Genomic DNA, 11458 nt, shown 5'->3' with positions numbered 1-11458 from the left:
GTTTCAGGGTTATGGACAGCTTTTGGACCCCTGTGGACAAAATAACTAACTCCTCTGCTAATCTCTACTGATGTATATAAGATGCGATTGGAAAAAAGAAAAAATTCTGGGTAGGGGGGGGACCTTGGTAAGGGTCATCATTTAGCCTTCTGGCCCGTGAACCGCCTGAAGTCTGGTTGACCCGTCCGGTTATTGCCCAACCTGAGCCCCAGCCCAAATTCTATCATGGGACAAGCTTGGGCCTAGGAATTTTCTGCTTGGCCCCGCCTATGAGTCTGACCGCGAGAGCAGCCCAATAGCCCAAAAATGGGCCGAAAATTACCCAATTGCTTGCATTATTTCTTCTACTGTTCTACACTAGTAACATTATTCTCTCTTTTAGATTCGAATTGCTTGCATTTTCACTCTTTTTTCATCTTTGGATTAATAAAATAGATTGTTGATTTTGTCACTCCATTTTTTGTTAACGTCACTCCCCTGCAAGTGTATTTTTGCACCAAAAATACACTTGCAGGGGAGTGACGTTAACAAAAAATGAAGTGGCAAAATCATTTCCCATAAGACATTCAATTCAATTGTGCAAATGGACTTATTAGTTATTAGTTTTTTGTTTTTTCCATTTCTCTTTTGACCATTGGTAGTAAACAATATTTTAGCATAAGGTTTAAACACAATAGAAAATTAGAAGTCGGTCCTCTTTTTTAAATTCGGTTTGATCCCAACCCTGAATATTAATTTCAAATCTAGATAGGCTCAGATATGGTGAATAAAGTCCTTTTTACCCTGTTCCAACTGAGACTAAGAAAATCTCTTCTTCTCTCCTCCCTTCCTCTCTCTGCAACCATTCTCACCATCTCCTCAGCATCGCTTCCGCTCTCACCCTCTCCAGTCTCCTCGCCTCTTTACCTTCTCCTCCGCTGGACTGCTGCCTTGCTCGCCGCCGCCACAAGAAGCTACACATCCGCCGCCATAGATGAAGGCGACGCTCGAGAAGTAGGTCGGCGACTCGCGCCCCAGCCGACTCGCGCCTCCGCCGACTGCGGAGTCTACAATAGACTTGGATTCAGCGAAGTTGGAGAAAGAGTTGAAGTGCTTGAAAGGCAGGCAAGGGTTGTAGCCTTCGTATCTGTTGTCGTTGAAAGACTGAGTTGTGGTGGAGGGTGAGTCATCACTGAGTTGATTGAACGAGTCAGTGGAGAATGAAGAGGCCATGGGTGTTGGAAATCTTAGTCCGGAATGGCCTCGCTCATGCTATTCGGTGCTTCAGTGTATTCAAAGTCAAGTGCGTCATTTTGTTTGCATGTGTAGAGTTTGAATCCAACAAATTTATTTCTCTCACTAATTGATTACTGTACAAGGGAAAATAAGTACGTCATTTTTTTTCTTTTTCTTTTCATTTTGCTTTTTGTGATGGTAAAGTGTGTGTATATATACACAGTCCGGATCTCCTAAGGGATCCCGCACGGGTTTGCCGTGCAGGACTCCTATTTTTCGATCGAATTACGACGATCCGATCCGTTCAAAGAGATCAGAACGTGATTTTAAGGGTATTCGCGAGAAATCAACAAAAAAAATGATCGGGAAGGGCTTGATCCGAACAGTTTTTTATTAAACGGTTCAGTAAAAAACTGCTCGGATCAAGCCCTTCCCGATCATTTTTTTTTCTGATTTCTCGCGAGTACCCTTAAAATCACATTCTGAACACATTGAGCGGCTCGGATCATGGCAATTCAATCGAAAAATGGGAGTCCCGCACGGTAAGCCCGTGCGGGATCCCTCATTAGATATATATATATATATATATATATATATATATATAGAGTTAGATTCCGGTGAGGGATCCCTCATTTTATTAAAATATGGGACTCCTCTTTTCGATTGAATTTCGATGATCCGAGTCGCTCAAAGTGATCAGAACGTGATTTTAAGGGTCCTTGTGAGAAATCAGCAAAAAAAATGACCGGGAAGGGCTTCATCAGAGCAGTTTTCATTGAACGGTTCAAAAAAACTGCTCGGATGACGCCCTTCCCGGTCATTTCTTTTGCTGATTTCTTGCGGGGACCCTTACAATTACGTTCTGCACACATTGAACGGTTCGGATTTTCAAAATTTGATCGGAAAATGAAAGTTCCTCATTTTGTTAAAATGAGGGATCCCTCACTTGAAAATTCCTATATATATATATATATATATATAAAAGTGTGTTTTGGAAATTTGAATCTCTTTTTTTATTACCTTTTTTTTCGTTTTTATTCAATTTTTGTTTGTATGTATATTTTTTATGACAACTATGTATTTTTCTATGAGAACTGTGTATTTTTCTATGATAAATGTTTATGAAAATTTTGTATTTTTCTATGAGAACTGTGTATTTTTCTATGAGAACTATGTGTTTTTTATGAGAAATGTCAATGAAAACTGTGTATTTTTCTATGAGAATTGTGTGTTTTTCTATGATAAATGTCTATGAAAACTGTGTGTTGTTCAAAAGAATTGTCTATGAGAACTGTGTATTGTCCATGAGAACTGTTTATTAGAACCGTGTATTTTCTATGAGAATTATATATTTTTTAATGAAAACTGTGTATTTTAGTGTGTGGTAAAATTATGTGAACTGTGTATTTTTCAGTTCACATAATCCAGTTCTCATAACCAGTTCACAAAGCTAGTTCTCTATGAGAACAATCACTTCTCATAACCAATTCTCATAGAACTGACTATGAAAACTGACAGTTCTCATAGAACTGACTATGAGAATTGACAGTTTACATAGTCAGTTCTCATAACTCAGTTCATATAGCCAGTTCTCATAGAACTATCTATAAGATTTGGCAGTTCTCAAAGCCAGTTCACATAGCCAAGGGTATTTTTGTCCGAAATAATATGATTTGGAAATTGATTCTAAAAATATAGCTATCATAGCCTCAGTTCTCATAGCCATAGTTCAGGGTAATTTTGTTCAAAATAATATGTTAACTCGGGCTATGTGACCTAGCGGGGATATTTTTGTTCGAAATATTATGTTAACTGGCTATAAGAATTGATAGTTCTCATAGCTAGTTCACATAGCCAGGGTTATTTTGTCTGAAATAATATGGATTAGGAGTTGATTCTAAAAATATAAATTTTATTAAAAATAGACATGTACACAAAAAGTTAAGAATAATTGGCAAAACAGTAAAAATGTATGAAAAATCAAGAAAAATGACTAAAATAAAATAAAAATATTTTTGTCAGGACTAAATTAAGTCCGAACTTACTTTTTGGGGCTGGCCTCTAAATTCCACCAAACACAAACCAACAGTTAACAATGGGCTGCCCAAGGTTTGCAGTCTACAAGCAAACAAAGCTCAAGGAAATTTTAGCCCGCTCGCAAGCCTATCAATTTGGGTGGCTTGTGGACTGAGCCTGGACTTCAATTTATGATACATAACCTAGCCCACAAAAAGAAAAATGCCTGCTTGGTCCAGCTCATGGGTGGATTTGGGTAGTCACTTGGCGGGCTAACCCAGACGGCCCGATGATGACTCTTACACCTTGGGTTTTGAAACGCGATCTCAATGTGTACGTACTCATAGACTTGTTAACACCTTCATAGATGGAGTTTACGCACCTGTAATGTAAAATGAGTGCACAATATATTAACAAGTTTTTAATTAAAAAATCAGTGTAGGTTTATGCAAAAAATAAATAAATGATTTTGGCATTCAATTTTTTGATAATTATATTCTAATATTTGTCTTCTAATGTTCAAAATATACACTATAACATGGCAGAAGTGCTATGGGCACATCAAAATAGAAACAAATCATGCACATACAATTTCACTAGACCCATTTCGGGTTTTGCAAATATGATTCGAATAGTTCATTTTTCTTAGAATATTATTTTATGAGTTTCTATAAAAAAATTAATTCATTCTGATATCGGTAAGGACATTTTCAAAATTCGCAGGGGAAATTGACATTGAGTTAATTTTTTACAAGAACCCATGAAAAATGCATTAATTAAAATGAAAATAATCTTCTTTATGAGATTGAAGGTGGACCCAAAAAATGGTATGTATATGATCTGTTCCTCCAAATATGTGTAACTGACTTTTCTTGGTAATCCGTTAAAAATTCCAAATTTGCCTTCTTCCCCTTCTTTGGTTCAGCCACCAGTCAGTCTAGGATCAAAGCGCATTTCCACCACGTATCTCCGTCACACGGATATCAATTGATATGTTTTTTGAATGCCTAGGAACGAAATTGTTCAATTGCACAATTTTACTCATATATTTAGAAAACATACTTATTGGTACTGTATTTTTACAAGACACCTATAAAAAATTGTTTTAAAATTTATAAATGTTTTTCTGTATTTTATGGAGTCCGAAATGAGTTCAAAAGTATCACGTGATGGACTTTTGCGGTGTAACGGCGCCGTGGTCCAGGACTTTTTTGTTTGTTTAGCCGCCGCAGAAGAAAGCCAAGTTTGACTCGTCTTTCCACTGCTGACTCTCATGACTGCACTAATCATCTCCAGATTCTCCACCACACGCTCTCTCTCTCTCTCTTTCTCTCTCCAATGCATAACCCACCCGCCACCCGGAGAATGTATACTCATTAATTACACAGGAACGTAGTAGTAGTATACAAACATGAAAAGTGTTTCCCTAATCCTCTCTCTCTTCTCCCTCTCTCTCCTCTCCCTCACATCCTCAGCATCCACCAACACATCCACCACCGCAACCACATGCCCAATGGACCTGGGCTACGTCCAACGGATCCCCTGGCTCACCTCCGCCTGCAAAACCAACTCCAACAACATCTCCAACTGCTGCCAAACCCTACTCTCCGTCTTCGGCATCGGCCTCTCCCAACACCTCAAAGAAACCTCCCTTTTCCAGCTCCCGGATTTGCCCTCGTCCGTCTCTTGCCTCTCCGATTTCCAATCCAAGCTCGATTCCCTCTCTTTGCCCTCCAATTTGACCTCCCTCTGCTTCGACCCTCTTCAGTTCGTCATTACGCCCAACATCTGTGCTTCCATCGAGTCCATCTCCGATTGGCTCAACCACCTCGGACCCATCACGCCGCTCAACTCCGCCTGCCGATCCGACCTCACCGATTTGACCTCTTGCGACGCCTGCCTCTTCGCCGCCTTCCAGGTTTTTTTTTCCTGTGTATTTTAGCTTTATGAGTTTTGGGTGTTCTAGTATTCTGATGATAAAAGGATTGGTATACCAGATAATGAAATTTTATTTCCTAACACAAGCATAGAATCACTGAATGTGTTCAGTTTCCAGTTTTCTTGTTGGGCAGTTTTTTATAGTAACACTTTTTTAGAAATATTTTCTTCTTTCTTGTCATTGTATTTGTATATATATTTTGCTGCTACGAGTACCGATGCCGTGGGCAGGGAAATCGTACATACGGCCGCGCCGGGCCGTTTTCGGCCACCGGACGGCCGATCCGAGCCGTACAAAAATTCTAAAAAAAAACCCGAAGGGGCTTAGCGAGAATCAACGGCATTTGATGTGTGTAGGGTGCTTGATCTAAACACCATACTTTTCGTGTATATATGTGTCGGGTGTTTGATCTAAACACCTTATTTTTCGTGTACATATATACACAAAAAATAAAGTATTTAGATCAAGCACCCTACACACATCGGATGCCATTGATTCCTGCGCGGGCCCTCTTGGTTTTTTTTAATAGAATTTTTGGACTGCTCGGATCAACCGTCCCATGGCCGGAGATGGCCCGACACGGCCGTCGGTACGATTTTCCTACCCACAGCGTCGGTGACGCTACCTATATCATTTCTGATATTTTTACATGTGAGAGCACAATTTTGTAAATTCATATGAATAAAAAGAGGTGCACAAGGCAAAGGGTCTGTGCGATAGTCAATTCCCTTCTTGTTTCCTCCCAACAATAAACTATTTTTTGTTTATGGTAAAAAAAATATCCTTCAAGTTTTGAATTAAGAAAAAGCCTCCTTTATTTGAGCAAAACTCATTTCGGAATTTGGTTCGGGTTATGGTGTGGAAGAATTTTTTTTTAATAATATTTAGAATTAGGTATATACTTTGAGCAGAATTTAAAATTGAATTTAAGTTATTTCCTAGAAGCTACGAGCATGGATCCGGATAAGGGAAACGGATACGCCCATATGCAAAAACTTAAAAAACGGATACGCCGATATGCAAAAACCTTTTAAAATAAGGTACGTCGAGGAAACGTTTGTAAAGATGTCTTCTACATATTACAATCATGCCCCACACATAAGTTTACGAATGATGGAACCAGTTTAGGAAATTATGAACCAATTTAATGACCAGTAGTGAGTCTAAATGGATACACACGTGGCATTGCAAGGATTCTTCCATAAGAAATATATCACTTTGATCTTACTATTTTGTACTTGTATAAAGAAACAAAATCTCAGAATCAGTTTTACAAGTGTTTGGATGTTTAAGCGGAGAGTATCAGAAAAGTATTTGATACTTCTTAAATTCAAAGAATTAACTTCAAGTATCGGATACGCAAGAGAAGAACCTCTTACGTACGTGCGAGTAGCCGAAGAGTATTGGTACCCGATGAAAAACCTTGTATAGATACAACTTCCTTCTACAAGTATCCGTGCTTCATAGCCTATATCTTTTAGGTATGCTACTATTATAAACAAGATTGTAAGCCCCTACAGCTAGGCAGTTGATTTTAACTTATGGGGAGAATCTCTCTGTTTCGTATTTTATTGTAGAAGATCCACAGCTCAATTTGTTGTGATAATATACTTGCTCCTTACACGCTTCTATAAATCACAGGTCCAGACCGATCTCATCCGAATCGATGGTAACACATCTCACTCCAGAGATTGTTTCTACTTCGCAGTATTATATGCTGCTGGAATTGTAAATGAGTATGGGCCAGAAAGTTCTAGAGCGATTTCTTGCATTTTGGGCCTTACGATTGCTTCCCAGTCTAAGTCAAGCAAGGCACATTCTGCTCTAATGTTCGGACTCACTGGAGCCGGTGTTGCCGTTTTGTTCATGTCTGTTTTGATATGTCTGTACTTTTGGTGGAATAAGAGACGGAGGAAGGAGAGTGATAGGTTTGACTGGGGAGATATTGAGGAATTGGGGTCAAGACCGCGGAATCCTCGGCCGAATACAGGGTCAATATGGTTCAAGATTGATGAACTTGTGAAGGCAACTGATAATTTTTCGCAGAAGAATTTCATTGGGCGAGGTGGGTTTGGGATGGTATACAAGGGGAATTTACCAGATGGGACTGTGGTTGCCGTTAAGAGGGTGATAGAATCTGATTTTCAGGGCAATGAGGAGTTCTGTAATGAAGTTGAGATCATTAGCAATTTGAAGCACAGGAATTTGGTTCCACTTAGAGGGTGTTGTGTGACTGGTGAAGATGGTGAAAATCATGAAGAGAGAGAAAGTCAGAGGTACCTTGTTTATGACTACATGTCGAATGGAAATGTAGATGACTATTTGTTTTGTTGTAAGAATGAAACTCGAATTGGGAAGCAACCATTGACATGGCCTCAGAGGAAGAGCATAATTTTGGATGTGGCAAAGGGGCTAGCGTATCTTCACTATGGGGTGAAACCTGCCATATATCATAGAGATATCAAGGGCACAAATATACTTTTGGATGCGGATATGAGGGCTAGGGTTGCAGATTTTGGGTTGGCAAAGCAAAGTAGAGAAGGGCAGTCTCATCTCACCACTAGAGTGGCTGGTACACACGGATACTTAGCCCCAGAATATGCGCTTTACGGTCAGTTGACTGAAAAGAGTGATGTTTATAGCTTTGGGGTGGTGGTTTTGGAGATCATGTGCGGAAGAAAAGCTCTTGATCTGTCTTCCTTAGGATCGCCACATGCATTTCTAATTACGGATTGGGCTTGGTCTTTAGTGAAGGCGGGAAAGATTGAAGAGGTATTAGATGCTTCTTTGTTGGGTGATGGGGATTCGGCCAATTCGAATCCAAAGGCTATAATGGAGAGATTTGTCCTTGTTGGAATTTTGTGTGCTCATGTGATGGTGGCTTTACGGCCAACCATTTTGGATGCATTGAAAATGTTGGACGGAGATATCGAGGTTCCTGCGGTTCCCGATAGACCGACGCCACTTGGGCATCCTTCGTTTCTTGGGAATGGGAATACCTTTAGCATATCACCGGCATTGAGTGGGCCGAAATTGCTTACCGGAGACATGCAAAGGTAATTGAGGAAATTTATGATGTTTGTGATCTCTTCATAGGCTAAAAGCATGAAGGGAGATAGAAAATCCTGAACCTAGATTTTTTTAGTTGCTTCATGCAATCGAATAGATAAGGGGAGTTGGACCGAGTCATAGATATTAGACACACACTTGTAAAAAGGAAGATGGGTGCAGAAGAAATGGAATTTCTGCTAATTAGATAGATGCACAGTGCTCCAAGAACTGGATGTCAGGCTGCTTGGAGATGGAGGGAAATTTATATAAACTTGGAATTTTATAACTACCCTGTCTTTCGCAAGATTCTTGTCTTTATTGTTTTGGTGTGGAACTTCCTCAGGTCAAGAAGCCCAGGGGCAGGCCTAAAGGAAGGGGTGGTGGTCATAAGTGATTTGTTTTCTCTCCTGTTTGTTTCCCAAATGGTGGAAATTGGTACATGGAACATTAGGGTCTGCATACATCACCTTTAGTTTAAAAAAATTACTTAATTTCCTTAACGAAACGTATGGATACCGCCTTAGTTTACCCTGTTTCAGATTCGATTAGTCCATGCATGGTCTTTCTTTACAGGAACTTGTGATCCGGTTCCACAAATATCTTGGAGGAGTTGAATTGTAAAGCTCGTGAGATATCTTTCTCTGCGTGAACCAGCATTCTTCAAAATGATCTAGAGTTGATTTGCTGTTGTTTTTGTTAACTATGGAAGCAGAGATGAGAGGCCACCTCAGTCTGTAACAGTTATCTATAACAACATTGATGTATCGAAGTTCTTCTTCTTCTTCGGCTTGAGATATATAGTTTGCTTTATTTGAACAATTATTTGATCTATAATATAGAACGGTGAAATGATGGAAATAATAAACGATGCCCGTGCCAGCCAATTAACCAAGAGAGATCAAAGCAACCGATCATCGACGCCGCCGATCGATGAAAAAAATACTGATAAATAAAAAGATCATCGACTAAAAATACTACTGAAAGATCATCGACTTTGTCTAATAGTAGTACTTTGATTTGTAAGTCTTTGTACCAATTGGTTTGTCAATAAGGGGGTGTTCGGACAAATAAGTCATTTTGGCTTATTTTTTGTTCTTATTCAAATTTTTTTCTTATCGCTTGGCTTATTGTCGTTTTTTTTGGGGATTATTGCATCCTCACGACAAGAGGAATCTAAAAAGTAAAAAATTTTGACCGAAATCCAATTTTTTTTGAATAAAGACGAAAAAAAATCAATAAGCCACTTTTTTCGTCTTTATTCAAAAAAAATTGGATTTCGGTCAAAATTTTTTACTTTTTAGATTTCTCTTGTCGGGAGGATGCAATAATCCCCAAAACAATAACAATAAGCCAAGTGATACGAAAAAAATTTGAATAAAGACAAAAAATAAGCCACCGTGACTTATTTGTCCGAACGGGCCCTAAGTCTACACTAACCGCACGTACCGAGAGAGAGAGAGTTATGTACAATTTACATGTATTTCATTTCATACGTATCTCAACAGCAAAAGCATTTTTTCTTTCCGTTATAGTTGGTACAATAAGATAAGTAAAGCAGGTACAATATTAGGTTTCTTGGAACAACGCATGCACTAGCCCAAACAAAAGGAGAAACAACTGCTTCAATTGGCCTCCAAGGCTCCAACCAAATCACTACATGAATTATAAGGATCACCGGTCCTTTTATTTCTTCAACTCTTCAGGCATCCTCTAGTATTTATGCAGAAGTCGCGGTGATACCGGGGATGTGCTTGACAATGAGCACATCAAGATCGTGTTCGTGTCCCTCACCCCCATGACGTCCATGCCAACAGTGCCTTCCGCCACGACCACAGGGACCACGACCGCCGCCCCTGCCATGACAACCCCCGCGGCCGCCACAATGTGTCGCGCCATGGTTATGATCATCATCTTCTCCGCCATCAGCGCCATGTATGCATCGTTCAGGGAGCATGTGGGGGCCCAAATCTTCAGAAATGAACACATCAAGATCATGTTCGTGTCCCTCACCCCCACGACCTCCATACCCATGGTGCCTTCCGCCACGACCACGGGTAACACCACCACCCCTGCCACGACTGTCGTAACCGCGACCGCCCCTGCCATGACAACCCCCACAACCGCCATCGGCACCATGATTATGATCTTCTCCGCCATCAGCGCCATGTATGCATCGTTCGTGGAACATGTGGGGGCCCCAATCTTCAGAAATGTAACCGTGCGAAGGGACTAGGTGCCCGCCGTGAATGTCGGCCCCACAACCTCGAGCCATGTGACCATGTGGACGGACAAAGGGTCCCGGCCAGCCGTGGCTGTGGGGAGGAACATGAAGTCCCCATCCGTGACTGGGGTGTCCTCCACCGCGACCATATGGGTGAAATCCACCACGGCCATGTGGGTGAAAGCCACCGCGGCTGTGGTGTTCCCAGCCATGACCACCGTGACCGTATGCTTGATAGCCTCCGTGCTCTAACATTTTCTTGAGGTGTTTGGCAATTTATGATGATGAGAGGTAGTATTTATGGAGAGTGGAGATCAAGGGGTCGGTTAAGCCTACACTCGAGAATTCCTTTCTTAATCGATAAGTTACTCGGAGCAGAAGACTTTCAGGTATGAATAGATTAGTACATTAATTGATTGAATATTGGTTACCTCTTCTTGGCCTCCAAGAAAGGTTTATTAATTGGTTGAAATAACATTTTAGGATATTCTAGAAAAAAAAATCTTCTTGGTCTCCAAGGAGGGAGTATAAAAAAAAAAGAGGGGAGTTAAAAGACCATTATGCCCTTGGCCTTTTATACTACTACCAAGATACCCCAAATTAAAGTCAACAGTTTGATTATTTTTTAGAACCCTGTGGTACATCTCTGCACAGATTGTGAACAGATGTGTTGTGGGACCTACCACGGGTCTCACATAAATGATCCGAGCAGTTCATTAAATGTAAAATATTTTTTTAAGAGTCTCCATAAAAAATCAGCTCAATCTAATACATATAAGTTCTCGATCCAATCATCTAAATTTTCATTCAGATTTTCGGGTAATGAAAAGTTAGATGATTAGATCAAGCATCTATAGGTATTGGATTGAGCTAATTTTTAATGGAGACCCTATAAAAAATATTTTACATTAATGAACGGCTTGGATCATTTGTGTGGGACCCGTGGTGGGCCCAACAACAAAATCTGTACACAATCTGAAGGTAACGAGGATAGATCGGGTCTTCTCTAGGCTTCA

General features: G+C 40.2%; 1 protein-coding gene across 1 annotated transcript; it reads left to right on the top strand.

Moving 5' to 3' along the window:
* The first annotated feature begins 4499 nt into the window (after nucleotides 1–4499).
* On the top strand, nucleotides 4500–9037 carry LOC131325506 (probable receptor-like protein kinase At1g11050). The gene is made up of 2 exons (XM_058357810.1): nucleotides 4500–5149; nucleotides 6812–9037. The coding sequence occupies exons 1-2, from the start codon at nucleotides 4643–4645 to the stop codon at nucleotides 8228–8230; spliced, it is 1926 nt and encodes a 641-aa protein (XP_058213793.1). The 5' UTR covers nucleotides 4500–4642; the 3' UTR covers nucleotides 8231–9037.
* Nucleotides 9038–11458: the final 2421 nt, after the last annotated feature.

This window comes from Rhododendron vialii, chromosome 5a, assembly GCF_030253575.1.
Source record: "Rhododendron vialii isolate Sample 1 chromosome 5a, ASM3025357v1".
Lineage (NCBI taxonomy): Eukaryota > Viridiplantae > Streptophyta > Magnoliopsida > Ericales > Ericaceae > Rhododendron > Rhododendron vialii.
Note: the sequence above shows the minus strand (reverse complement) of the source record. Positions and strands in the feature narration are given on the sequence as shown.

Excerpts from the sequence above, each read along its gene's own strand:
- LOC131325506 (XM_058357810.1), top strand. The coding sequence starts at position 4,643 with ATGAAAAGTGTTTCCCTAATCCTCTCTCTCTTCTCCCTCTCTCTCCTC. Across the intron at positions 5,150-6,811 it reads GCCTCTTCGCCGCCTTCCAG|GTCCAGACCGATCTCATCCG; the intron begins GTTTTTTTTTCC and ends TATAAATCACAG.